General features: G+C 42.7%; 2 protein-coding genes across 16 annotated transcripts in view; both read right to left on the bottom strand.

Moving 5' to 3' along the window:
- The window catches only part of YEATS2 (YEATS domain containing 2), a 47,872-nt gene extending 44,914 nt beyond the window's left edge, over positions 1 to 2,958 (bottom strand). For all 5 annotated transcript variants that reach the window (XM_035544979.2, XM_035544980.2, XM_035544983.2 and 2 more), the window contains exons 1-2: positions 2,858 to 2,958; positions 96 to 193 (exon numbers count right to left, since the gene is read on the bottom strand). In XM_035544979.2, the coding sequence (XP_035400872.1) occupies positions 96 to 193; positions 2,858 to 2,957 (198 nt within the window). In that variant the 5' untranslated portion in view covers position 2,958. The remainder of the gene's footprint in view (positions 1 to 95; positions 194 to 2,857) is intronic.
- A 620-nt stretch (positions 2,959 to 3,578) lies between these two features.
- Positions 3,579 to 25,886, bottom strand: KLHL24 (kelch like family member 24). 11 transcript variants are annotated; one of them, XM_035545119.2, is made up of 9 exons: positions 25,609 to 25,863; positions 24,120 to 24,233; positions 22,509 to 22,651; positions 19,592 to 20,579; positions 14,369 to 14,553; positions 13,259 to 13,377; positions 12,040 to 12,228; positions 11,416 to 11,604; positions 3,579 to 10,229 (listed from the first exon to the last, which is right to left on the bottom strand). In XM_035545119.2, the coding sequence occupies exons 4-9, from the start codon at positions 20,509 to 20,511 to the stop codon at positions 10,029 to 10,031; spliced, it is 1,803 nt and encodes a 600-aa protein (XP_035401012.1). In that variant the 5' UTR covers positions 20,512 to 20,579; positions 22,509 to 22,651; positions 24,120 to 24,233; positions 25,609 to 25,863; the 3' UTR covers positions 3,579 to 10,028. The 11 variants fall into 11 exon arrangements, with proteins under 11 accessions (XP_035401012.1, XP_035401013.1, XP_035401014.1 ...); XM_035545120.2 differs by having other exon boundaries at positions 25,691 to 25,846; XM_035545121.2 differs by lacking the exon at positions 25,609 to 25,863 and adding an exon at positions 24,978 to 25,107.
- Positions 25,887 to 26,202: the final 316 nt, after the last annotated feature.

Here is a 26,202-nt window from a genome sequence, read left to right as displayed (position 1 = left end):
ATAGCAATGAACAGATAACCACTACCCCAATCTCCAAAAGCAAATCACACCAGGACTTTAACTATTTTTTTTTTTTAGTAAGAAAACCTTTATACCTGATCTATAACTTCAATTTCATGTTCTTTATTCTTCATTTCGACAGCAAACTGTTCTTTAATAATTGTCTCAATCTTCTGCACAGCAACATCTCGAGCTGCACAAGGCCACACATGAAAAATAAAGAAGAAATATTTCTATTTCTGAGGCTCCACTTGAAAAAAACAAAGATAAATCATTAACAAGTGAAAAGTGAAGTGGTAATTTCAGCATCAAAAAAATGTCAAGGATAACTTCTCTGCAAAAGAAAGTAATTTGTCTTAACAAAAATCACATGCGTCTTTAAAAGCTGGCTTATGTGGAAGGCTATTTTTTTCTTTTTAGGTCTGAGATGACAAACAACATATGACCAAACTACTTACTTCTGTCCTACTGAAGCTATAAACAGTAAAAAAAAAAATAAAAAATGTTATTGTCAAGTGCAGTGCAGTTACCACTGCAATTGTGCAGGAGTACCCTGGAATGCTATGTACATTTTTGTCTCTCCCTGGCCTAACTCATATCCAGGAAATTTACACTTCATGTAGCAATAATAATGCAAACCAATATTTTATATGTTTAGCACTGGCATGGAGCACAGCCTGCTCTGGAGTGCCTACAAGCCTCTTATTAGCCACAAAAGAAACTACGTTACTGAAAGCTGGTGTACCTCCTACAAAATCCTCTCCCAGGAGGGCTGAATCAGAGCAATCCAAGCAACGTGTTCTTATCAATTCTAAGTAAGGACTCGGAAGAGCAGTTGTACTTCTGGAAGAAAGCCTGAAAAAGGTCCTCCAGCTTGTGTCAGAAGGACAATGACCACACCACAAGGCAGAGGAGAGAAAAACAGCCTGGGTTCCCTAGAAAAATTTTATGTTGTTTCTAAATAGTACAGGAGGCAATAATACTAAGGCTGCATTTTGAGCTTCAGAAGAAGCATTTGCTTGACTAAAGGGCATTTGTCTGTTCAAAAAGGCTTCTAAGATCCTACATGGAAAGAGCAAAGAAATCAAAAGCAAGTCAAAATTTGCTGGTATGTTACAGCTATCAGGTAATTACTGTCACAAGGAATTTTACCGTCTGATCGGGTACCTACAATGTGAGTAACGTAACCTAGGCTTGCATTTGCAAGAGGGTATCCTACAGGTATTTACTGGTTTCCATATATATATACACACATTACCTAGAACTAGAAATAGTTCAAGCCTACATTAAAACTGAATTATGATAGAATCTAGATGAGTAATGCAAAATTAAAAACCAGCAGATATAATTTCTCTCCAACCATGAACACCATACTTGGGAAATTCGCATGTAAGGCTACACTTAAAATAAACCTGAGCACAGTAAGGCATGAAACATGCCGTTCAGACAGAGACAACTGCATCTCTTCCCAAGATTGAGGCAGTGCAATACCAGGATTAAGACAATTAAAGCACTTTAGAATTTGTGGTTACATTACAGAGGCTTTTAAGAACACTTTATTTTCATATTTTGTCCTGCTTAGCATCAACCACAGTCCTCAGTTAAGACTGTTAGTGAAATTCGTATACTTAAGGAATTCTTGTATGGAAAATGGGGGATCTTCTAAGAGAGAAACACAGAAGCCAATTCGGAAGAATCACCTGAATAACAAGTTCCCTTTGGCAAGGACAATGTCCCAAGGCCCTAAGTCTGCTAACTGTTAAGATCTTCCAAAGAGTGGCTTCCAAAGCAGGCTACAAACACCTCTGCAGCGACAGGGACACACAACCAGAGCGAGTGGCAGGTTCCAGCCAGCTCCAGCAATGCTCCCCTGCCAGCCCCTTAACAGACCTGCCCGAAAAACCTGCCCAGCAGCACATTCAACCTGAAGGTCAGCTTCCTCAGACTTGTCCGCTTATACAGTGTCCTCCAAAGCATCACCAGCAAAGCCACTACCTGTCCCTCTCAAACCGGCAGCTGCAGCATCCTGCTGTCCCTGGATCTCAGGTCCTACAGCCAGTTGCATTTTTCTCAGCTCCCATTTCTTCAGCTCCTCCCATCATTATTCTCTCTCACTGGGCTCTGCCAAACCCCACTGGCCTACTCCCTGTCCCTGGGGCAAGAAGCTCTACTCTCATCTGCCCATAGACCGCTACCTGTCCCAGGCACCCAGCCAGGGGGAGGGTTCCCAAAGCAGAAATTTCTGACAGCCCCAATGCAAACCCACTCATCCGGCCGCCACCTCCGCCTCTCCTTCCATCGCTCCTCCTCTCTTCCATCCTCCCAAGCACTTCTCTCCCTGACTTACCCCTTACACTGGTGGGAAGGAACATTTAGCAGCCATAGGAACCAGCACACACGGCTGGGGCCCTGGGGAGCTCGTGCTAACTGGTGACAGGACCAGAGGGAATGGCCTGAGGTTGTGCCAGGGGCGGTTCAGGTTGGAAATGAGGAGACATTTCTTCTCAGGAAGAGCAGTCAGGCATTGGGACGGGTTGCCCAGGGAGGTGGTGGCGTCACCGTCCCTGGGGGTGTTCAAGGAGAGGCTGGACGCAGTGCTTGGGGACGGGGTTCAGTGGGTGACACCAGCGGGGGGGGGTGGTGACGATTGGAGCAGGGGATCTGGGAGCCCTTTCCCAGCCGTACCGGCTCCTGTGCTCTGTGCCCTTGGCTGCAGCCGTGCCCGGTGCCCGCCAGGCCGGGCGCTACCACAGCCGCAGCCCGCTGGGCGCAACCCCCGCCCTCGGGCCGCCGCCCCCCCGCCGCCTTGCCCCCCCCCCCCCCGCCTGCCGCCTCCGCCCGGGCCCGGGGCGCCCACCTGAGCGCTCGGCCGCCCGGTGCCGCTTGCTGGGCTGCGCGATGGCGATGTCCTCGTAGTCGGGGTCCTTCTCCACCACCGCTCTCTTCATCCCGGACATGCTCCCGGCTGCTGCGACGAGGGGATGAGCAGAGGCGTTACCGGCGCCAGGCCGCGGGCTCCCCGCCGAACGCCCCCCGAGGGCCCGGTGCCGGCCCCCGCCGGGCGGGGCGGGTCGGGGCGTGGGGGGCGGTGCCCGCGCGGCCCCAGCCCACGTGCGCTGCTCCCCTCCCCTCCCCCCGCCCGCGCACACAAAGCCGCCGCCGCCGCGCGCACTCCTCCCGCCCCCCCCCCCCACCTCACTCCCGGTCCTTCCCCTTTTGCCCGCCGCTCACCCGCGCGCCGCCGCCCGGCCCCGGCCCCGGCCCCGGCCCCGCCGCCCGCGCTCAGCGCCGGCCCCCTCCCGCCGCCGCCCGCAGCACCGCCGCCATGAGCGCAGGGCCGCGCGGCCCCTCAGCGCCGGGGCGGGGCCCGCGCAGGCGGACAGCGGCGGCGGGGCGGGGCCGGGCCGAGCCCGCCCGATTCTCCCCGGGGCCCCGCACCTGAGGAGTGCCCGCAGCCTCCGGGGTCTGGAAGCGGGGCCCCCCGTGCCGGCCGTGGCCGAGCCCCCGGCCCCGCACAGCGCCCCCGCCCCGCCCCGCCCCCACCGGGAAGCGGTTCGCTTTTCTTCCTTTTTCCTGCTAGCGGGAAGAGGAACAGGAGGATGTCGTTAAAACACCGCTGCCAGTCTATTTTTAAGCCTTAGAACTATCCCGTGGTGGACTTGCAGCGCTCAGAGGCGTTTCCCATGCTCTCTTCTTTCATCAGGAAAGAGCAATCCCCAAAACCGTGTCGGTTCCACCTCAGCACCACCCTCACACGCTGGCAAGCAGGAGCTGGGAGCAGCCCAGGCAGCAGCTCACTTCAGGAGAAGCACCTGTGTGCCAGTCTCTTTCCAAGCCGTGGTGGTGCTGGTCGCCTTCCTACCCTTACGCTACCCCTTCCTGATTTCCTGCGCTTTTTGCCTTCAGAGCCCGTTCTCATCCTTTTCCCTTCCCAATACCCAGCACTAACCGCCGTGTTACATGCCCCCGCTCTGCTTTGTCAGTTCTCCAGCGTAAAGAGGCTACAAATAGGCAGAATCTAACAGAAGACCTAAGAAAAACAGGAAGGAATTTCCTCTACACAACCAAGCCCCTCCCTGGATCTCAGACCTAAAATAAAGCACAGCCAACTATTCAAAAGGCAAATGTTTATTAGGTACATCGAACTTAAAAAAAAAAAAAAAAACAACTTCCAAAGAATTATGCAAGAAATACATTTAAACATAACAGGTAAATGTTATTGCGATTGCACTACATTACAAAGTCACTCTCCTACTGTCAGCACAATCTGAAGACATACACGCCGCAACACTGCACCGACTCTGGCACACCCCAAGCGGTCTGCACTTCTTGTTCAGATGTCGTTTGTGCTGTACCAGATCATCCTTGAAGGCGAGATCAGCTCTTAGCAGAGCTTAAATCTTTTCCGTTTCTGTTAGTAAAGAAACTGGCAAGGAAAAACATGAACTGCTGTTTTCTTCAGTCAAATCAAAGCATGATTTCAAGTGAAGAGAATATCATCTGGATAAAAGTTCAGGAGGTAAACTTTCTTTCCATGGCCAAGTAGTTCCTATTCATCCAAAGTGCTACAGGTACACCAAAAAGGGAACAACCCGCATAGGTCTAGCATTTACATAGATGAAATTAGTAATAGTATATTACATTCAAGTCTCTTGATTTTGCTTATTGCCGTGCTGCATCATATTATTGCTTTGTATTGTGTATATTGAACAAGACACAACTGACAAGTCAGTGTGTTCAGAAACAGAGAACTGTACATATCAAGGACAGGAAGTCAAAGACTGAACTCCAATCTGTTGTCACTAAGAAGTGCTGAAAACAGCAAAGAGAAAAAACAAATTTCCCTAGATTAAATCTGCCATAGCACTGCAATAATGAAAGCATTCTAGGTGCATTCTATGCAATAGCTTTAACTGTTCTTCTAACAAATGATTTATTTCTCTTAGAAGGACATCAACAGTCTGGACAGTAAGACCGATCCTAATAAACAGGAAGAATAATAATCCAAACTTTTTCACAACAGATAAAAATGTAAGTGAATTGAAGGCACATTTTTCAATATTAACGCACTATTTTCTTTGGAACTAATGATACAAAGGAAGCCATAATTACATTATCAACATGCTGTACACGGGGCCTTTTTATATGCCATACTCAGAACAGTATTATCATAAAATGATCAAAAACTATTCACACACATGGATGTGCACACAAACATAGGAGTATAGACTGGAGCATTTCAGTAGAAAAAAATGTTCCTGCAGAGTTCTTAGTAATTTTATCAGGGCTATATACTTTGAGTAACAAAATGTATGCATAGCATTAGTTATGGAAGAAGCTGACACAAGGACATGGGACAGAGAACACATCTGGTTTGGGGCCAGGAAGAGGCTGCTTACTGTTTTGTGGTAACACTCGCAGCGCTGACACGACCATGATAAACTGAATGACAGTGAGATGGATATTTATTAATGCCATATGAAATCATGTAAGTTGTGGAAACTTGTATACTAGATACATAAATTAAAAAAAATATCACTGTTTGGCCCCCAATCAGATAGCAAATTTTTGCATAAAAAATCTTATCTTATAAAGATCCTACTTTATAGAACCTTTATATATATATAGCTCAGATTTTTGAACCAGGCACAATGAAACATTTGTACTTTCTTGTATTCACAGGTCTACATTCAGACAAAAACATTCACGTTGCCTCACAGTGATCACATCTTAATGCTCTTGAATTGGCTTTTGCCATCTTCAGGCATGGAATAAAAGATATACTTGTCCAGTTAGGCAAGTAGGAGAAATGAACCATCGCATTTCCTGAACATTGCCTCTAGAAGCCCTTGACCAAGTATGCATCTTTGAGTTAGGAGTCTCGACAAATGGTAATTTTTTATTTTATTTTTTTAAACCAACTGAGCTTCAGCATCTGGAATTGCAAGCTGAACATCCCAAATGTCTTGGTTCAGCAAACCCAGAAAATGCACAATCCCTCGTTTCCTCCTGCTGTCATCCCCCCCAAGCTTCTCTGTGGTCTCTTTGGAGCTGGAGTAAGTTCACAGGTCTACCTACCCCCAACAAGGCGCAACTCCAGCATACCCCTCTGCCTTGCTTAGGAGGGAAACTGAAAGCACAAGTGAGACTGCTTTCTCTTGTCCTTGCCCCTCAAATAAAACAAGCACAGAATAAATTGAGCACTCATCTAAGACAAGGTGGTGAGCTCAGCTATTTGAGGAAGAAGCTGGAGCAGCCAGCAGTGCCCTTGCTCTCAAGCACAAGTGACCATCAAGCACAAGGTAATCTAAGCTCCCTCTGTGAGCCTGTCAAGGTGAGCACCACCTCCAGTTCCCCTCCAGTTCCTGCGTCAACAGCCTCTCTCAGAGTCTTGCAGTGGTAAAAACCTCATTTATAAAGCTTGAATGAATTATCATAAAGGCCCATATCAGCATCATTTGCATTAAAGATATCCACGAAATGAGCAGCCTTTGATGAGAATTGCATGGGTAATTAATTAAAAACAAACAAACAAGGACAACTGTTGATTCTTGCTGCTATAGCCTGGAAAGCACAGAGCTTAATTGACAAAATGTACATGAGGCTCATACTGTAAAATTAACTGTCTAGTAGTACAAATGGAAGAGATGCCACAAGTCATGCCTTTTTAAGCAGTACTAAGAGGGGAGCCTACAGCTAAGCCAAATAGTTGTCAAGCATACAATGCTGCCTGATAATCGAGAGATGAAGGGATGCAGCGGCTGTCCAAAAGCAGGCGGCCATGGGCTACACTGCAACACAATACTCAAGCTTTCTATACAGAGCCTTCTCAAAGCCAGGCCACAAGGCAAGATCACCTTTCTTCTCAGTTAAGATCATACTGCTAAGAATAGAAGGACGTCTCATGAAGTTTCAAGCAGGAAGTAGTGGATAGCAAAATAGAGAAGGAAAACATTCACTCTAGTTTCTTTTTAAGAGTGAAACTTATAATATTTATCTGTTTACTGGAGTGAGATACTAGACAACTCTTGAATTTTGTTCTAGGTGTGACTTTGGAGACACCTGATCCCCTCTTCTTGTGCATGGTTAAGCTGAAATTATATCTTAAGCAGGTGGCCCTGCTTTGGTGGTGCCAACCTGTTACCATGCATGATGAAAGTCTTGATTATACTGAAAGACATTAAAAGTTTTCTCTCCTGGCTGAGAGGAAAACAAACAACAGAACATGCAAACAGCAAAACTTACTGCTCAACCACAAACTAATCAGCTAGAACAGTCAGAGTTTTAATCTTTGAATCCATCTACACCTAAATGAAATGCATCAGAGTACAGGTGACTCAGGAAAGCAATTTCCTGACTAAAGCATCCTTCTAGGAAACAGTACATTTTCATTAAACCGAAGTTGAATTGTTCAATTCTAGTACATCTGAAAGTACTGTTCTAAACAGAGCAGGTTATAAGTGAAAATTACTTACAGATTCAAACCAAAGAACTTGTTTGTTTTGAGGAAATCATAGCATGAGTAACTGCCCTTTTAGCAATACTCCACACCTAACTGTTCAGCACTGAGTACAGGTTCAAGAACTATAGCTGTAGAGGAAAACTTCTCTTTACATTTCTGCATTTACTGGTTCATTAAACACTTTCATTTTCAAAAATAGGTAACAGTACATAATTAAGAAATTTCAGTTTATAGCTGTATTTTCAAAACCAGAAAAAGCAGTATTTACATAGTGCAGTATTATAATCAGGTTAAAAGATACCTATACATAGATGACACTGAATAAAGAATGTTTAAAGACAGTTTAGCATGACAATCAGCATCACACATCTTAATACAAAGAAGAAGGAAATCAAAGGAAGGGAGAATATTTTTCAAACTGCATCTCTAATGAAGTGCTCCTATCATTTTTTACATTGTCATTTACAACAATAGCACAAACTATACAGTGTTAGTATATAACATCATTAATTGGGCAATTACAATTGCTATCAATGGACCTTATTCACAGGTACTGAAATAACCTTTTCAAAGTAACACTTGGCAAGCAGGCACAAGAAACTTAGAAAAGGTTTAAATTTAAGTCTTACGTTACCAAATGGCTTCCTATTTAGGGCATTGTGAATATGTGTTCTCAGGGACCCATTTCCTAATGACATCACTGATATGCAGAGATTTGTATTTTATCAATATTCTTAACATATACAAAGCAGTGTTTGGTATTCAGCCCCAAACTGTTATTTTTGTCCTTTCCTGAGGTTACAAGTTAATGCATCACAAAGTGCAGCTCCCAGTGCTCTTTAAAAGTCACGACCATATGTTACTGAAAATGATGACTCCCAATTTGGCATAGCTTCACTGAGGGTCAGAATTTCCATCTCATGAAAAAATACTCTGGGAAAACAGATGGTGAAGAGAGTCCAGTGGAACGACCGACGTTCCAGACATGGTGCTTGTTTTCACCCTCCTGAGCAAGCATGTAGACCAGAACCCTGAGGCCAGGGTGCCTCTGCAGGAGCCTTATGTTTTTCTGTCCTGGCACTGACCAATTTCCCTACTGGCTGCTGTCCTCAGAATTCCTTTGAAAGGGAGTTCCTGAGTTTTTTGGTGATTAATAGCAAACTGGTACATAGAAAGTACTATACATTTTCCAACTCTCAAGTGCTATTTCAGTTTTCAAGAACTTGTGCCTCAGTTGTATAACTGTATACTGGAACTATGAGACATAGTACACAAATATAAGGAGGACTTTAAAGATTAAAGAAATACTTTTACTACAAAAAATCCAGGTTGAAATATAGGCACTTTCTAGGCTTCAAAATTAGCCAGACATGGTGTGTGGGAGTTACCCTCATATGGCTACATGGTCAGCTCCACAGCTCTTTTCTAGTGACATAAGGGACCTTTCCAGAACCTCTTCCATCTGTGGCCAAGCAGCTTATACAGTAGTCGAATTGAGCTAGAGTGATTGTCTGAAGAAAGGCCAAAAAATACTTGGTGGGTAACTCCACCATCTCTTCAGATGACAGATCTGGAAGACCAATTTGTAAGCTGTAGGGTACAACCTGAGTTCCTATGTCTTCTACCAGGTAATTTATAATGCAATTCAAAAAAGTGGTTGAATTCTGAGTTCTTTCCTTTATTCCTTGAGTAGTTTAGAGATGCTTCACATTGAGCAGAGAACAAACCCAGCAACTTTTAGGCTTCGGTCATATTATTCGGGAAGTTAAAAACCAGGATTCCAAATCTGCTTTACAGATGCATACCTACACCCCAGTAGTGGCTAGTTTTCCATGTCATGTAGCCTTGTATTTCTGACAAGCATTTAGTAACACTATGAATAAGGTCCATAGTGTTAAGGTATGCAATCAGCACTGTATGTTGCAGTGGCTCACAAAACCAAGATGTCACTGTCCTCCTTCAGAGAAAAGCATTTCTCAAGTATTCTAATATTTGTCCTACGTAGCTTAAAATCAACCTGCCGTCCCCCCCCCCTTTTTTTTTTTAAATCCCAAATCATGCATGATCTTAAATAAAATCTATTTGGTTAAGCCAAATAATCTGCTTGTAAGAATGCTTTGCATATGTATTGTAATTAGACAAGCTTTTTCTTAACTGTAATTATTACTAGATGCTTCTTTGAAATTTATTTGCTACATATTTTTTCAAGTAGCAGAACCTGAAACCTTGTAGGTATTGCTTCTTCAGACACAGGCACAAGTGCTTGTGAAGGCACTTTCCCCACAAAGCTTCCAAGATTTTAACTACTTAACACACATAGGGCAACCTTTCTGATCACCAGTACAACATACTCTGGTAACTATACAGATTTGTAGACTAGTTTTATTTTTAATTTAAATTAACCCCCTGCTTTTTTTTTTTTTTTTTAAAGGCACAGGATACAATTTTCATGACACTTAGGTAAGGAAAGGGCATTTTCCCACTTCAGGATTTAAAAACCTGCCTTGCAGCAGACCACTGGATTCAATCCTGCTATTTCTTCCTCCCCCCCAGGAAAAAAAAAATATTACAGTTTAAAGCCTTTTTCATTATATCTATGAATCGTCACACAGCCATGATACGATACTGGCCTGGGCATAGCTGCTACTCCTGTGATAATGCCTGTTGCAGGATCATAGCAAAGAATAGTGTCTGTGGCTTCACCATTTTCTCGTCTTCCACCAAGGATATAGATTTTTCCATTACACACAGACATGCCACAATTCTCCTGTTTCAAAATATACAAGTGAATACATGATTATTGAAAGAAAAAAAAAAGCAAGATCTCAATTCCTGCATGTCTACCCCAGTAGAAGGACAGCATTGCAACTACCATTTGTAAACACTGTTTGTTATTTCCTTCTAAAAAAAAGCTGAGTAGAAAGCTCAGCAGTTGGAGAAAGCAGCAACACGATCCTACAGAAAGGGCTATTTCAGGTCCAAGCCTTCACTTTATGTAGCTCACCCAAGGGATACAGTGGAATACAGCTGAATATCATACTCAGAGATGACCATTTAAATACCTGAGATAAGGAAAGGGGAAAGATAACAAAAGGTTTTCAGAAAAGGGACCACAGCAGGTACTACTAATGCAAAAAAAAAAAAAGAGAACTAGCACCTTGGAGGAGTAACAGATAAAGAGGGATGTAAACAGGGGATAGGATAAAAACATGACTAAGAATGAATGAATAAGAAGTGACAACACTGTCTTATTTGAGACAAAGAAAGTTAAGTTTTATTTTTTCCTTAAAACCAGGCATGGAAGAATAGTAAAATAGAGAACTGGGCAGAAAATATAAAGGAGAGGGAAAGAAGAAAAACCATCTTTGTCAAGGTAGAAACAGCAGAGGAGGTGTTTGGCAGATATTAAAGAACATAGGGAAAAGTCAAATCAACACACACACTGTACTACTGAAGGGACACTTTTTTCTTAAGTGCTGCTAAGCATTCCATAAATTGAAGTGATACAGTTCTCACTGCTTAAGTCAGATACTTCATGCTAAATAGTATTTTTTCCCCCCCCCACTGTAAACGCATCCTTCAATGCTTTTTGTTGCATTGGAAGGCTTTAATCAACTAAAAGGAAATTACTATTTTCAATCTAAATTTAAAAAACCAACATGTAATAGAGCTTGACAGAGATCAATTTCTAGACACTTAAATGTTATCCATCATACTGTTATACTGTCATCCAACAGTAACTGCTCTCAAAGATTGGGCTGGCTAACTGACACTCAGACGAAATACTACTGGTTTAGAAACTCTTCTGTGAGGTTTTGAATTACATAGATGAAGCAGAATCAGAGATGCAATTTTGCCAGGGCTAAACAAGTCTCTACTCATTTCCTGTCAATATATTCATGTAAAAAAAAAAAATACTTTTCAGGCATCTACACCCTTTCAGTGTTTATTACCTGTCTGCTGAATGTATTCTGTACATGTATCCAGTAGTCCTCAACCGGATCATAGCAGTATATTGCTTTGGTAAGACCACCAGCAACATAGATCAGATTGTTTAGAGAGACAGCTGTAATGCACCTTTTCGCAATAGGGATAGTTGCACGGAGCAACCAAGAATTAGTATCAGGATCGTAAGACTGAACCTGAAAACAAACAGGCATGTGGTATTAGAAGTCTAATTGAAATTATAACATGGCAGACCCACAGAGATTATAACAAGGGCAGAGAATCAATAACTCACCAAGAGAATGAAGCCAGTATTAATTCAATTTAGGTCCATATATCAATAATGTCTTTATATGCACTATATTTAACACCATTTTCCCAACACTTTGATTTAAGCATTCACACAGCTCACTTAATACGTGAAGCCAGTGACAGCACCCACAACAGAGACGAAGTAATAGCACACTAATGAGACCAAGTAACAGCATACTAGTTAATGTTTTCTACTACATATTTTTGTACTGTAATTCCATCCTCCACTCAAACTGATTAATACAGATCTCAGCACGATGTATTTTTAAACCAGCATTTCCCTTTACTGTGGATAGAAGATACAACCCCAGTTAACCAACCTTGTCAGAGCATGTGTTGTCATCAGGACCACCCCCGATCACAAACAGTTTGCCAACACAGCTGGTGACTGCTGGAGAGCTCACAGCTTCTTTAAGGGGAGCCACCTCCGTCCATCGATTGGAAAATGAATCGTAACACTCCACGCTGCTGAGGCGGTTTTGCCCATCATATCCTCCAACAACATATACCTATGCAGTGGTGAAAAGTATCATCATTTCATTTTTAGATTAGTTATTACATTTAAATATTCAATTAATTTAATGCTGCAGAAATCCTAATTTGTTAGATTTAGGAAGGGATACTATTATAAAAAAATTATTTGTAGCCAAATTCTTTATAATAGTTAAGAACTCCCAGGAGAGTTTCCGTTCAGTCACACATGGAAGAATACTGCAAACAGACATCCAAAGCATAGCATTATAATAAAACACAGAGGCTTCCTATTTGAATGGCACTTGTAAGAGAAGGCATTTCTCTGCATTTCACTTGTTAAAGACTACATTCAGCAACAGCAAAAGTCCACCTGCACATACCTTTGCTTTTCTCTTTCTTCCCCACCTCCCTTGCTTACAAAAACATTCCTTCTCAGTTCACAAACCTTCTTTCTTTCCTGTTGCTTCTCTCATATTTAAGAAGCAGAGTTCATTATCAATTGTGTCTACCTTCTTTCCTCTACTTGTTCCATTTCTAAAAAAACTACTCCAAGGGGCAACACACACACTTTCCCTAAGTTTAATTAACAGATTCAGTTGCTTTTATGTTAAGGCACATATGCCTTTAAAATACAGCAAAAAATTCTATCTTCTCATAGAAATATATTTAACTTTAATATAAAATAGTAAATAAAAGCACAGAAATGGATAACAAAGTAGTACTGCTTTAAATAACTACACGAACTATTAAACTTTGAAAACACTTTTGAAATGGACAAATCCTGATACATCTTTGCCTGCAAAGAAGTTTTTTCTTGGAGATCAGACAGTTCAATGAAAAGATCACAGAAGAACCGTAGACAAGTAACATGATTTTCATATCCATGGACAGTATCTGACTGATCAAGAGCACAGTTATTTTAAACATTATTTTATTTGAAAATATGAAATGATTTGATAGGGAGTGCAAAGTAAAACTAAATATGTACATGTGTGTTTTTCTCCACTATTTTCTTATACACATAGAATATCACAGCTAAAGAAATTATAAATATACTTCTCTTACTTTACCAAGAAGCACAGCCATTTTATGACGCCATCTGCCTTTATTTAAGGAGGCAACTCTGATCCAAATGTTAAGCTGAGAGTTATAAATCCAAACATCCCGACTATTGATTCTTCCACCTTTAAGAACAAATATGTCAATCTGAATAAATTCATGCTTGAATGAGAAAGGTCAACTCCCAACATGCCCCTCCACAGTGTGTAATGAAATTATATCCTGTTTCAGTAATAAAGATCTTTGTACTTGATTGGAAAATTCAGTTTCAGTGGATTTTAAAAAATAAAAAGATATAGTAAGTTATTTTATGAGGAGTGGCTGAAGGAGCTGGGGTTGTTTAGCTTGGAGAAAAGGCAGCCCAGGGAGATCTTACTGTATTTTACAATTACCTTAAAGTTGTAGTGAGGTGGGGATTGAGCTCTTCTCCCAAGCACCAAGTGATAAGCTGAGGGGAAATGGCCTCAACTTGCACCAGGGGAGGTTTAGGTCAGGTATTAGGAGAAATTTCTTTACTGAAAGGGTTGTGCAGCACTGGAATAGGCTGCCCATGGAAGTGGTTGGTCACCATCCCTGGAGGTCTTCAAGAAACGTGTAGATGTAGAACTTAATAGCATGGTTTAGTGGTGGACTTGTCAGTACTAGGTTAAAGGCTGGACTCGATGCTCTAGAGGTCTTTTCCAACCTGAATGATACTATGATTTTACTTCTGTGAACCATAACATGCTGATATCACACTAAAATGCATTCCAATCTCAAGAAATAATCTAATGGCTTTTTGCCCAGATTTCCTTCAGTATCACTACCTGGATGAGATACTCAAAACAGTTATCTTAAGGGTTTGTGCCTTATGACACATTCTTAGCTGTTACCCTCTATTTGATCCATGCATCCACCTTCTTCGTTTAAGTTTTGCTCAAATGACAAAGGGAGACAGATTCTTTGCTTAAACTAACATCTGGTACTTAGTATCTAAATTAGCAGCTGTACCATAATATCTACCATTCCTAAAAGGCTGAATGAGAGGTGTCTTAAAACACATTGCCCATTTTGCCATAAAAGGCTGGCATGAATATATCCCCAACTCAGGTGCTAGAAGTCAAAAGAATTATTCACCTGAAACAAGAATATCATTCCGCAGAGCGCACACTGCATACTCAGACTTGGTAAACTCTGGAAGTTTAGCCAGTGACTTCCACTCTCCTGTTACAGGATCGTAGCACTCGGTATACGGCAGGTTAAACCCTCCAACTCGTTCACAGCCTCCAACAACAACTATCACCTCTGAATAACCAGTTGATCTAAAAAAAGTGAGAACAGAAAACTAAGATGTTAAAGTTATTAGAACATGAAAGCCAAACAGCACTGTCTACAAAAACTGCTTAAAAAGTAATAACCAGAAAGCTTACTATTTGCTCCTATACCATCCCTCTCCTCTAACCTCCCCCCCAAAATCAGTGACAGGTTTTCATTGCTTCCTCTTGTCTCATTATATGAGATGTTACCACACAGACCTTTTTTTTTTTTTTTTTTTGCATACATGGAGTCACACTGCACAGTAGGCTAGTAAAAAAAAATCTCAAATTAAAAATACAGAAAGCCCATAGTCTAATAGGTGCACAGAGATATCAGAAAAATGTTCAAGGTCTTAGACAATTAGGTGAGTAACCTGTTGCAAAACTGTAATTATCTATTCTTCACACTGAAACCAGTCCCCGTTCCCATCAAAAGTTATGAAATTTATAGCACTTCACATTGTTCAAGTATTACACAATTTAAAACACCTCTAAAATGTTTAGGTTATTTCCTGGAGAAGGAAGAAAACTGAAGGCAGAGTCACCAAAATAAAGAGGAGAGAAAAAAATCCTAGAAACAATACAGTTTAAAAAAGGCACCACCAATATAAAAAGCGTAGTGACAGACTGAGACATTAAGGAATGATAAAACAAAAATTCACCCCTAAAATGAGCACTAGAACTTGGTGAAAAGTTTAGCATTAGACAGTCTGCAGTATATACAAATAAGCTTTTTAAATTGTTTCATGCTCTTTTTCTCCTACTAGCCTGATCCTTCTGCATTATACCTATTCCATGTTCACAGTAATAGAAATTCATTGTATTTTAATCCACATTTGAATGTACCAGTCATCTTCTACATACGAATCAAATTATGACTCATTGTTAAAACCTGTAACTTACTAGCATTTCTCAAAATCCACTCTTTTCAGGGTTCTTTAAAAAGAATTCTGCACTGATAGTTATTTCAAGAACCGTTGTCTACTAACCAAGTATAACAACACAACACTGACTTGATTTTTAGTAAGCCTTTTTGTTGTCCTGTGCTTTCTTTTAACTTTGATCTCCAAATGAATAGAGAACTCATTTGTATCGTTGCTGAGGACTGCAGTCCTCTCAAAAAATTGCCCTTTGATTGTATTTGAGATAAGTCTCATGATCTGTATCCAAATTTCCTAATATGTGAACTTACACACATACTAGCTTATAAAACCTGATGACATTTCCCCCATTTTGAAGCGTCAAGAACAAAACTAGCTCTTATCTTCCTTGTCACCGCACATCATAAGTTACGTTTAACTTCCTTCTCCAAATATTTTACATAAAGACAACAATAAATGAAAATGTACTATAAGATTACGTAGTGAAGATCTGTAACAGAGGAAGCACGCTTACGCACCTTAACTACTCAGAAGAAACACTCTTCAGCTGCTCAACTTTGAAGTGACACAGGTTCCTGCTTTCTATGTATTTACTGTTATTGTTTTTAAGAGGAACGACTGAAAAGAATCTCTCAAAGAGAGAGAGAGGGGAACTTTCTGTGCCAGCAAAGTATTACCCAGAAAAAGAAAAGAGCTTTCTCAAGAGCAAGATATTTGTCTCATAATTTGTCTAGAGGCAAGCCCAAACATATCAACTAACTGCACATACACAAGATGTTTGTTCGTTGATTACTTTTTAGACTAGAACCAAGGCTTTGACTTAATGAAAAGCTTACTGTGCTGGACTGGCAATCTTTATTTTAAAATTAAATGAAAAAACTTTGATTGGATAGGGCTCTTTATGAATTGCAATGAGAGTTTTGCTATTTAAAGGAACTATTAGTTCAGTAGAATATTTTAACTCCACGGTCAAAGTAGTGTTTCCTCAAATTTTTATTACCTACATAGCCATATAACTACTTCAGTTAAGAAGTAAATTTTTTCTCTGTTACTTCTTGAAGGAGTCTTGTGCTGTAGAGGTTTTAAAGTTAGTTCAAAAGCCTTCTAGTAGATGACAGAGGACACAATTAAAAAAAAGTGTGTGGGGGAATACACACAAAGAACATACATGCAACATCTAATTCCAGAAAAGAACTAATGGTATATATGAATGGAGATTAGAAGCTGTCATTCCCAGAGAAGACACGATCTCAGCCAGCAGTACAAGAAGCCCTCCTTGTAGCACTCAAAGGTAACAGCGAGAGCAGAGTACCAGAGGTGAGCTAAAACAGGCACTTAAGAGATTCCAGAAGAGACCCTGTGGTTACTTAGAGGCAAGATAATGGAAGAGTGTAAGACAGATAACAGAATATCATAATCCAGGACATCAAAAAAGAGGTTTCCAAGGGGGTCCTGAGCTGTATGCAGACTTTTAGCCTAGATGACAATGATAACCATCAATGTGTTAGCTGGACTGAAGAACCTTCAGTAATTCAAAGAGATTCCATACAAAAACATTTTAAGCTCAGGAGGTAAGTTACAAGGTTTTTAAGTTACTACATTTTCTCCTGTTAATTCACTTGTGTAGCAAATGGCATGACAAATGTAAAGTGAAACACAGTCACCTCCTTGGAGAAAAAAATAAGGAATTACATTAAAACTTTTCTAAAAGCAGCCAAAAAGAATGTGTTAAGATGTATAAATGTAGTAACACCTAACCTGTTAAAGTGAACATTCACGCCATCAGACATCTTTAAAGGAGCTGTGTGATTAAAGAACTCATGGGTATATGAAAATCTGAAGATAATTTGAGCCATGCAGAAGTAAGAGCCTGCTTTGTTTTGTATATGGAAAATCACTGTTGCTCACTGCTTCACCTTGGCTTGGAGATTTGCTGTGCAGCACAGCCAGCAGGGGACAAGAGAGACTTGAAAGGAGTGAGACAACCTCAAGATGTCACTATCATTGCATGAATGTAACTGAAAAGAACTTCAGAAAGACCTTTGTGTTTGTCAACAATGCCTAGTGGCATAGAACATTAAAAGAGTGAGCAGGTTACCCCATGTTTTAAGCTTCTGTTTACTTCAGGTTAACTCTTTAGTAGCTTAAAAAAAGAAAGAGTTAACCAAAAACGCAGTCTACACTGTTCTCCTAAAAAGAAATGTGTAGAACCCACTTTATCCATAATTGCATATATACCCATACAAGGAATCACAATTAATTTCTGTAAGTTTCAGTAAAAGCATTGGTTTGGAAGCTTTCTGATCCTGCACAGTTTCATTTTAGAAAGGGTTCATATATTAAAAAAGTATTTAGAGGAATTCAAGAAAAAAAACCTTCCCAGTGTCCTCTCCTCCCTAAAACCCCAAGAAACACCCAGAAGAGGTGTGATGAGAACATCAGCAAAGTGGGACCTGGTAACTGTTTTACAACAGGATCTCTTTTTGCTATAGGCAACAGAAACAAATAGGCAACAGAAACAAATGACAAAGAACTATTTCATGAATGTAATATAGAAAAGGGGGAAAAAATCCTGCTGGGAGGCCGGCCAGTTTCTCTCTGTAAATTACTTCTCTCATTCCTGCCTACTCAAATTCAACGTGGTTTATTAAGTCCAGCAGTGAAAACACAGACACCCATCCCAAAATCACCTGTATTAGACAAGGAATTTAATTTACAAATGGGAATGCCATGGTGAGTCTATTCAGAACCCTAGGTACGTATATACATATGTATATACCCTGCACTCTGAGAAGGGTTTTGGGTCTAAGCAAAGGTGCTTTGTTGTTTATCAAAGTGAATAATAAACTTACAAACACCACACCAAACACCACAAGATGCAGCCCCCTCTCCAATTCACAAAACAAGGTCTTTGGTCTAAGCTCTCAGATCACCACACCTCCCCCCCCCCCGCCCAGGTCCAAGCTCAGGGAAGGCTTCTGAAACTTGTAGACACCAGTTTCCAACCTCCAGTAAACCAAAAGCCTCCAGACCCTCCACGGCACTGTACAGCTTTGAAAGCCAAACAGCAGGGCTGCAAGGAGTTCAAGAGGAATTACTTCTCTCACAGCAGGATTCAAGACTGGAAAGCCACTAATGGGACAAATGGTTTCCAAATGTTTTTTTCCCCCTATAGGAAGGCCTGTAACACATGCCAAAAAAATTAAGGTTTCCTGCACAGTCACTGCACAGCAACCACGTATGACTAAGAATAAGAATAAACAAAGAGGAGTAACTCCTAACACAATCTAACTGTTTGTCCAGACTAGATCATTGCATCACCTCAGTACAGCACATGATTTTAAAACTGCAATTTAAATCAGCTGGAGTTAAACTGTGACATCAACTACCACGTAGTGGTAAAGCTTTTACTGGGAAAGTTCTCTTTGGGGCAGGGGGAGGATCATAACCACCACTGACCATAAATGCCAGGTATGGTCTTCCTCTTGCAAATTCAGTCACCATTTGCATTTTTGTGACACACAGTAATACTGGATTATTCAAATGTCATGGAATAAGTATGAAGTATTTCAGGAACTGTTTTGTAATTCTTTAAAAATGAAAGATACAGTTTCTTTATAGTTAAGAACCTGTTGTTCTGTTGTCTTCTGCAATTTTTTATACTACTCCATTCGTAAAGCATTCTGCGATGCAACATGTTCTGTATACATATCCTCATCCATATCCTTTATAGCACACTGTGCACTTACTTAACTGTTATGAAAAGAAAGAAGGTTGGGAAACGGAATTGTTTACGTGCTACAGCATAGTAAGCTGTTTTCAAGATGCTACCACTGTATGAAATAACTAAAGATCACATCCAGCAAACATTAACCTTCAGAAAATATTTTACTTACAAGGTCAAATAGCTTAACTTACCCGAGTGGTCATTTACTCCATAGCAACGGAACGATCTATGCAAAAAAACTCCTTTATTTCTATTTTGTAGACATGTGTGGGCTTCATGTGTTGTGGGGAAGTACACAGGTGTAACTGTAGTGCTCCAGAACAGAAAATAAAATTGTCTGAAAAATATTTTTGTTCTGGGAGTGTATACCAAACATCTGTACATCAAACCGTGTCCTCCTATTACAGGAAGAAGTCAAAAAAAATTATTTCCTCACCTGCGTGGCCTAGTCCTGGGAGACATCATCTCATTTCCAAGGATATGGTACCGCCTGGCTTCATGCAGCAGCTGATAGCACTCAGGGGAATTCTGAATCAGCTGGTCCACCTCTACAGTCTGAACAAAGTAGTTTGGGTGTAGTAGTGGGAGCCTGACATGTGTCAGAAGCTCATGCAACACTGGTCTTCGCAACTCAACTGCCCGGTACACCCAGCGCATGACAGCTTCAAACACCATCTCTTCCTTAGTGATCACCAGTTCATCACTGCAAATGTAATCAATAAGCTCATCTTTCCCCAGCTCGAGGAACTCTTCATGCTGAGACACGTCTTCAAATGTCTGCAGCGCAAAATTCCTGCACTTGGTGAACAGTGTCTTGAGCGAGTGCGTATCTGCAAAGCGCTGGATTCCCAGGCAGTTACAGGGATCCAGCTGCTCCTCCAGGAACTTGGCACAGGCATCACGTAAAACACTAATCTGAAAGAGGCTTGATGTTTCAAAGAGATACTGCACATTCTCTGTGGTGATTTTCACCTTGCCAGTGTACACATACTGTAAAAAGCAATCCATAGCTTCAGCTAAAATGCCATTGATCTCCACCAACATCTCTCTGCTTTCTCTATGATCATTGCAAAACATAGCTCTGAAGTAGCTGCTGCAGGCTGAGAGAACCGCTCGATGGCAGGGAAACTCCCGTCCTTCCACACAGATAATGACATCTGTGAACAACCGGCTGTCTCGGAATTCATTGAAGATCTGGAGAATGCTTTCAGCATGTGATGATCCCGAGGAGAAGTCGAAAAACTCAGGGCCTGACAACGATTTTGGGTCCATTTCAAAAACTTTCCGCTTGGTTGCAGGGGAATCTCGTATCCCACTATCCTCTCTATTCAGTCTGCGTCCCAATATTAGTACCATTGTTACATTAGTTGGCTATAGAGTCATTGAGAAAAGTTGTCTGAGTTTCTCCTTCACAGTGCTACGGTCTGAAAAATTAAAACACTTCAGTATTCAGTTTGGTATATTCTTCATTTCATCACAATAATTAGACAAGACACTTGTTTGGTCACTAATAATTGGCACAAGTTTTGACCTTTTCTAGAGGTGACAGAGTATTATTGGGCAAATGACCTCGTGCAGGGCAATGCAGCATCATCTGTTATGTGTTAAATACAAACCATACCCTATGTAGTATATGTATATTATGCACAGGCATTATTGATGACAAATTCTGTCTGTCCCAGCACCCCAGGCATTGCCTTAGTGTTCAAGATAAATAAAGTGAGGCCTCAGCTTCAGCAAATCACTTTACTGACAGAAACCAAGGGCTTTCCTGTATAAAGATCCAGAGCTTGGGCTTTTCTCATTTTTTCAGTGTAATCCTCATTTCAACTGGAGCCTCCATTTAACACTATCAAAGGTTGAAAAAACAGAATGAAATTTGCAATATAAAAAATCACTTGAGATAATAATGAAAATAAAGGAGTGATTTATGTTGATCGTAATACAGCTTTATAATACTAGTGTTTAACAACCTTCAGTTATCTCAATGAACAACTTGGACTGTAAGAACTGTTTTTACTTTTTTGTTCCCTGCACCTAGAAGTTAGTTCACTGATAAGATTCAAATCAGTTATGAGTGTAAACCACTGATGTGCAAAACAGAATGGAGAAATGATTAAATTTACTTGCATTAAAAAAAAACACCTAAACTTGGGACCAAGGGCAATTTACTGAGTAAAGGCAGATTTTCTGTTTTCCTAAGTACTACTAGCAAAAAATTACTAGCAACATTTCTGCTCACTTTCCAGTTTCAAGTACAGAGTGTACAGCCTCCCCCCAGCACATAAACACACAGTAGTGCTATCAGAGCGCTGAAGCTGCAAAAATACTATGTTAGTAAATGCCAAATCTAAAGTTTTCAAGTAAAGAAAATGCAGCTGATTTTGCAGATTCTGCATATTAGACGTAACATGATCAACAAATCTAGCAGCAACAGGGCTCTTTGCCACTCCTGAACTTTAAAATGAACTCGATGACTGCCCACCAAAATATACTGAGGCAGCAAGAAGCTGGGTAGAATGCCCACATGGGGCTGACAAAGATGCCACTCCAAAAGCACTTACTTTCAAGTCTAGAAAGACATATACTGAATTATTTTAAAACTTACGGAAATATTTATTCCCTAAATAATCCAAGGGATTACATTCAGTTTCCCTCATTCCCCACTTACAGCCAGTAAACGTTAGCACCTAACTCAGTTTTCATTTCCTGACATGCCAGTGTCTTTAGAGCTGCAATTACCCAATCCGAATCTGGCTGCATCATCACTTAATATAGAATACAAAAAAAAAAAAAGGCATTGTTCCTTAAGAAAAACCTTCTTTTAAATAAACACAGCCCCTTTAAAAGATACCGTCTTTATAAAGACCAAGAATATGCGCTATGCATCTACTCGTTGAGAAAAGACGTTTCTGACTTCTCATTTTCCATAAAGAATTTCTCACACATATTTACAAGGCAGATTCTTGGTACGGCTCATTTATCCTACAAAATACTTCCTTTAACTTGAATTAAAACAAGATCAAGTGTCACTTCACTGTCTGAAAAACACTGTTGTGATGAGCATATCTAGTAAAATCTCTCTGAGGCAATCAGTTAACAAGGCATAATTCCACAGCCTGATCTGCAACAGATACTCTATCCAAGATATTTCACAACTGTTCTACCCCGTAATGACGCAGGCCACATAAAAACCAAGAACAACAACCACCACTGCTGCAGCCACCCTCTCAACAGCTCTGTTGTTAACACCCTAACCCTTACACGGGGCTCGATCTGCAATTAACTCTACACTACTCAGAGTGAGAAAGCGGGCAGAAACAAAGCATCAGAAGTAGAAAAGGGAAACATACCTATGAAAACAAACGCTAAAGGCCTGATTCTGGTGTCACAGCTTAAAGCCAGAATTTCACTGAAGTTAATGGAGCTTTTCCAAAGCAAAGCTAGCCTGGAATCAGAAACAGGACACTGGCATATTGCATGAGAGGGCAAAAAACTGTGAGGAAAAAAAAGGTGTTCAAAAATCAATCTCATTATGTGAACAGTTAAAGTCTTAAAAGAACCATATAACGCAATCACTAACAAATGGAAATAAAGCCTCTGGGTGAAGACTGCTCACTGGAAGAAGCAACATCATCTTTATGCTGGGAACTTGGAATAAGACAAAATTGGTCAGCAAATGATGGTGGTTCTGTTTTTTTGTTTGTTTTTAAATGCCATAATGGATTAAAGAGATGGGAGACTGAAAAATCCATGGAGCAAAAACTAAGCCGGGGATAAATACCACGTCATCACAGATAAGAGACCAGAATGGAAGAAGAATTAAACTCCACTGCAGAAAGGACTGTTTTTGAATATACAAGGATTTGATTTCTACCTAGTCAATTACTTCTGTAGGTTTGCTTTAAGTAATTATGTAAGACTATCAATAACACTACCGCATGTTCAGCTCCATCAGACATGCCTACAGTCAGTCTTCTTGCAAATCTTGCTCTGGCAGCCTTAAAATGCCACTACTTCCAGCTGCCTGCCCCATCTTTCAGTCTCATAGCAGAGCAGAGCAGAGGGGAATCTGTGCCTGATGCTGAGCTGTCTAGCACACAAAGGGGGGAAAAACTTGCAAGAAGATATACCTGGCTGCATCTTCAGTGTATACAAAGGTAACTACACATGCCTGCAGACTCTGCATTATAAAGCATTTTTGGGCTACTTTCACACTGAGATCTCTACAATAAGTTTAGACAAAGCAGAAAAATAATCCCTAAAGGCAGGTATTAGGAATTATTATGAGATATATAAAAAAAAAAAACACAGAACGCGTTGGACTGCTTGTCTGAGTAAGGGGCACCAAGAAAGGACCTTAAACAAATCAAAGATGTTATCTATTCAAAAGAAATGGAAGGGGAAAAATAATTACACTTACATCAACAGGTTTTAAAAATGCTTTAACAATACGGACATGGCTCTTGCATGAATATTACCTGCACACACATCTCTAGACTAAGCTGGGTTTACTGAAGATCAAGTTTCTCTATTTCCTTAAGGTCTACATTGTTTGTGGGCTTGTCTACAGAAGAGGTTCCTCATAAATAACCCGAGGATAGCTGTCATTCAGAGGTCAGTAAATCAGGTACACAGAATGCTTGTCCCAACACCTTGTATCAGTAAACTGTTCCTGTACAAATTACTTTGTTACTCTGAACTCACCCTGCCGCCACAACAACACCCCCATGTTTTTTATCCCTCCCCTTTCCTCCACAGCTCTGTCAACAGCTAACCACATGCTGGTTGATTTTGTTTTGCTTTTTATCACAGAGCCAGTTCGGCTCACAAGCAGAACTGACAGAGAGAAACAGGAGAAACATGCAGCCTACACAAAGGTGAGGCTGCTCACAAACAGCTTGTCAGCAGGCGTGCCTGAGCGTACCCTCAAAGCTCACCCTAAGGGTGCAGTTTCAGAGTACCTGAAGCTGAGCCTCTGCTGCTGCCAAGGGAGGTGGCTTCCACCCAGTACCGGCACCCGCTACTCCCTCAGGTCAACGCTGGCACTTGTGTGGCATGACAGGACCAGTGACCATCTGTTCAGAGAGAAAAAGGAGGTGCTGGACACGTGCGGCTGCCCTGGGGAAGGGCAAGGACCGTCCCCGGGCCCCAGCACTGCCCTGCAGCAGCTCAGGCACGGAGCATCACACCTGCTGCTACCTAGCACGATGTTTTTAACAGCTCCCCTGAGGTAATGCAAAGTCAGAAAATGAAGTTTTCTCCCCTCTCCAGCCTGAATCCCAGTAACTCTAGTGCAGGTCTGGCTAATAACTTCAAACAACACGACCTGCAAGTGTGCTTTATCTCAGATGTACAGATACCACAGACATCAGTCAATAACTCTTATCTACTGCAACAAGCTAGCTAAACCCACAACATGCGCTCGAAGTTCTTAAAGAAAAAAAAAAAGACAGAAAAAAGCATAAGCTTTTCCTCCAGCAAACACAGCATTTCTTTTTACTTCTCTGTGATATATATATGAAGAAAGATACTGGTTTTAAGGGACTCATTTATTATCATTATTTATTGTTTTGCAGGAGAAATTTAGTGTTTGGATGACACTCAAGTCTTCTACTAGAATATAAGTCACTACTATGGGTAAAAAATATTCTGAATGCCAACATTCAGAAATAAACAAGTTCATGACACATAAAAAGTCTAAGTGTCCTCAAAAACCATCAAGCAAAAACAGGAACTGATTTGGACATGAGACTATGGTTAATTAAGTCCAAAAAAAGCCACACGCACATGCAAAAAAAGAAGCAACAAAGTAAGAACACCTTTAGCATGTGCAGATTTTAGGTAACCTTTTGGTAAATGAAGGGAGTAAACGAGGGGCACGCCGCCAGCACCACGTCCCGGAGCCGCCGCCGACCCCGCTACCGTCATGGTCGGCGCCGACCCGAGCACAAAATGGCGGCGCCCCCCCGTGCGCATGCGCGACGCCGCCGCCCGCTCCCCTCGCCCACAGCCGCCGCGCGCACGCGCGCCCTCCAGCTCACCTTCACCCCAGGCCGCCCTAGCGACGGCCCCCCCGCGCCCCGACCAATCCGCGGCCAGCCCCGCGCCGCGGCCCCGCCTCCCCCCGACCGCCCGCCCAATCAGCGCCCGCGGGGACTCTCCCCCCGCCCCCCACCGTCCGGGGGGCGCGGGGAGGCGGCAGCAGCGGAACGGCCGCGGGCACCGGGGGGGCACCGGGACCGCCCGGCCCCGCGCTCCGCCGGCCGGGCCGCGCCGCCCACCCCGCGCGGGGGCCGGGACATCCCCCCCACACACACGGCATCCGGCACGGCACGGCACGGCCCGGCACCGGCTCTCCCGCCGGCCCCTCCGCCGCCGTGAAGCCGTGGCGCTGCCACCCCGCGTCTAACGGGCCGGGCCGGGCCGGGCCGCGCCGCCCTCCGTCCTCACCTCGGCGTAGCGCTGCGCCCGGTGGCCGCCCCTCAGCGACCGGGAGCCCGGCGCTGCCAACCACCCCCCGCCCCGCACTCACAGCCGAGCAGGGGCCGGGCCGGGCCGGGCCAGGCCGCGCTGTGCCCGGCGGTGCTGCTGCCGCCGCCGCCGCGAGGCTTGGGGCTGGGTGCTCGGTGCGGAGCGGAGCAGTGCGGGCCTCTCCCCGCCGCTGCCGGTCGCGCTGCCAGCGCCGCTCAAAACAAAGGGGCTGGCGGGGCACGTGACCGGCGGGCGGCACCACGTGACCCGCCGGCGGCCCTGGGAGCTGTAGTCCCGGGGGGGGGGGGGGGCACGGCCCGGCCCCAGCCGCCCCGCAGGCTCTGAGCTGGACCCCCCGGGTCCCCCTGGCACCCCTCGTACACAACCAGTGCCAAGGAGGATCCTTGCCCGAGCCCCAGCCGTGCCCGACCCGTGTTTTACGTTCCCCAGTGGCCGTGCTGCCCTCCTCCCGGCCCACCACACAACGGCCGGGGTCGTGTGAGGGCGGCCCGAGCGGTGCGGCTGTGGCTGGGGGCAGGAAGCAGAAAAGCAGGACCCCGGTGTCATAGTCAT

Source organism: Cygnus atratus, chromosome 9, assembly GCF_013377495.2.
Source record: "Cygnus atratus isolate AKBS03 ecotype Queensland, Australia chromosome 9, CAtr_DNAZoo_HiC_assembly, whole genome shotgun sequence".
Taxonomy (NCBI): Eukaryota; Metazoa; Chordata; class Aves; order Anseriformes; family Anatidae; genus Cygnus; species Cygnus atratus.
The sequence above is the reverse complement of the archived record's forward strand: the minus strand, read 5'-3'. Positions and strand labels throughout refer to the sequence as shown.

Excerpts from the sequence above, each read along its gene's own strand:
- KLHL24 (XM_035545115.2), bottom strand. The coding sequence starts at position 20,511 with ATGGTACTAATATTGGGACGCAGACTGAATAGAGAGGATAGTGGGATA. Across the intron at positions 13,378-14,368 it reads GAATGATATTCTTGTTTCAG|GTGGAAGAATCAATAGTCGG; the intron begins GTGAATAATTCT and ends TTGTTCTTAAAG. Across the intron at positions 11,605-12,039 it reads ACAACACATGCTCTGACAAG|GTTCAGTCTTACGATCCTGA; the intron begins GTTGGTTAACTG and ends GTTTGTTTTCAG.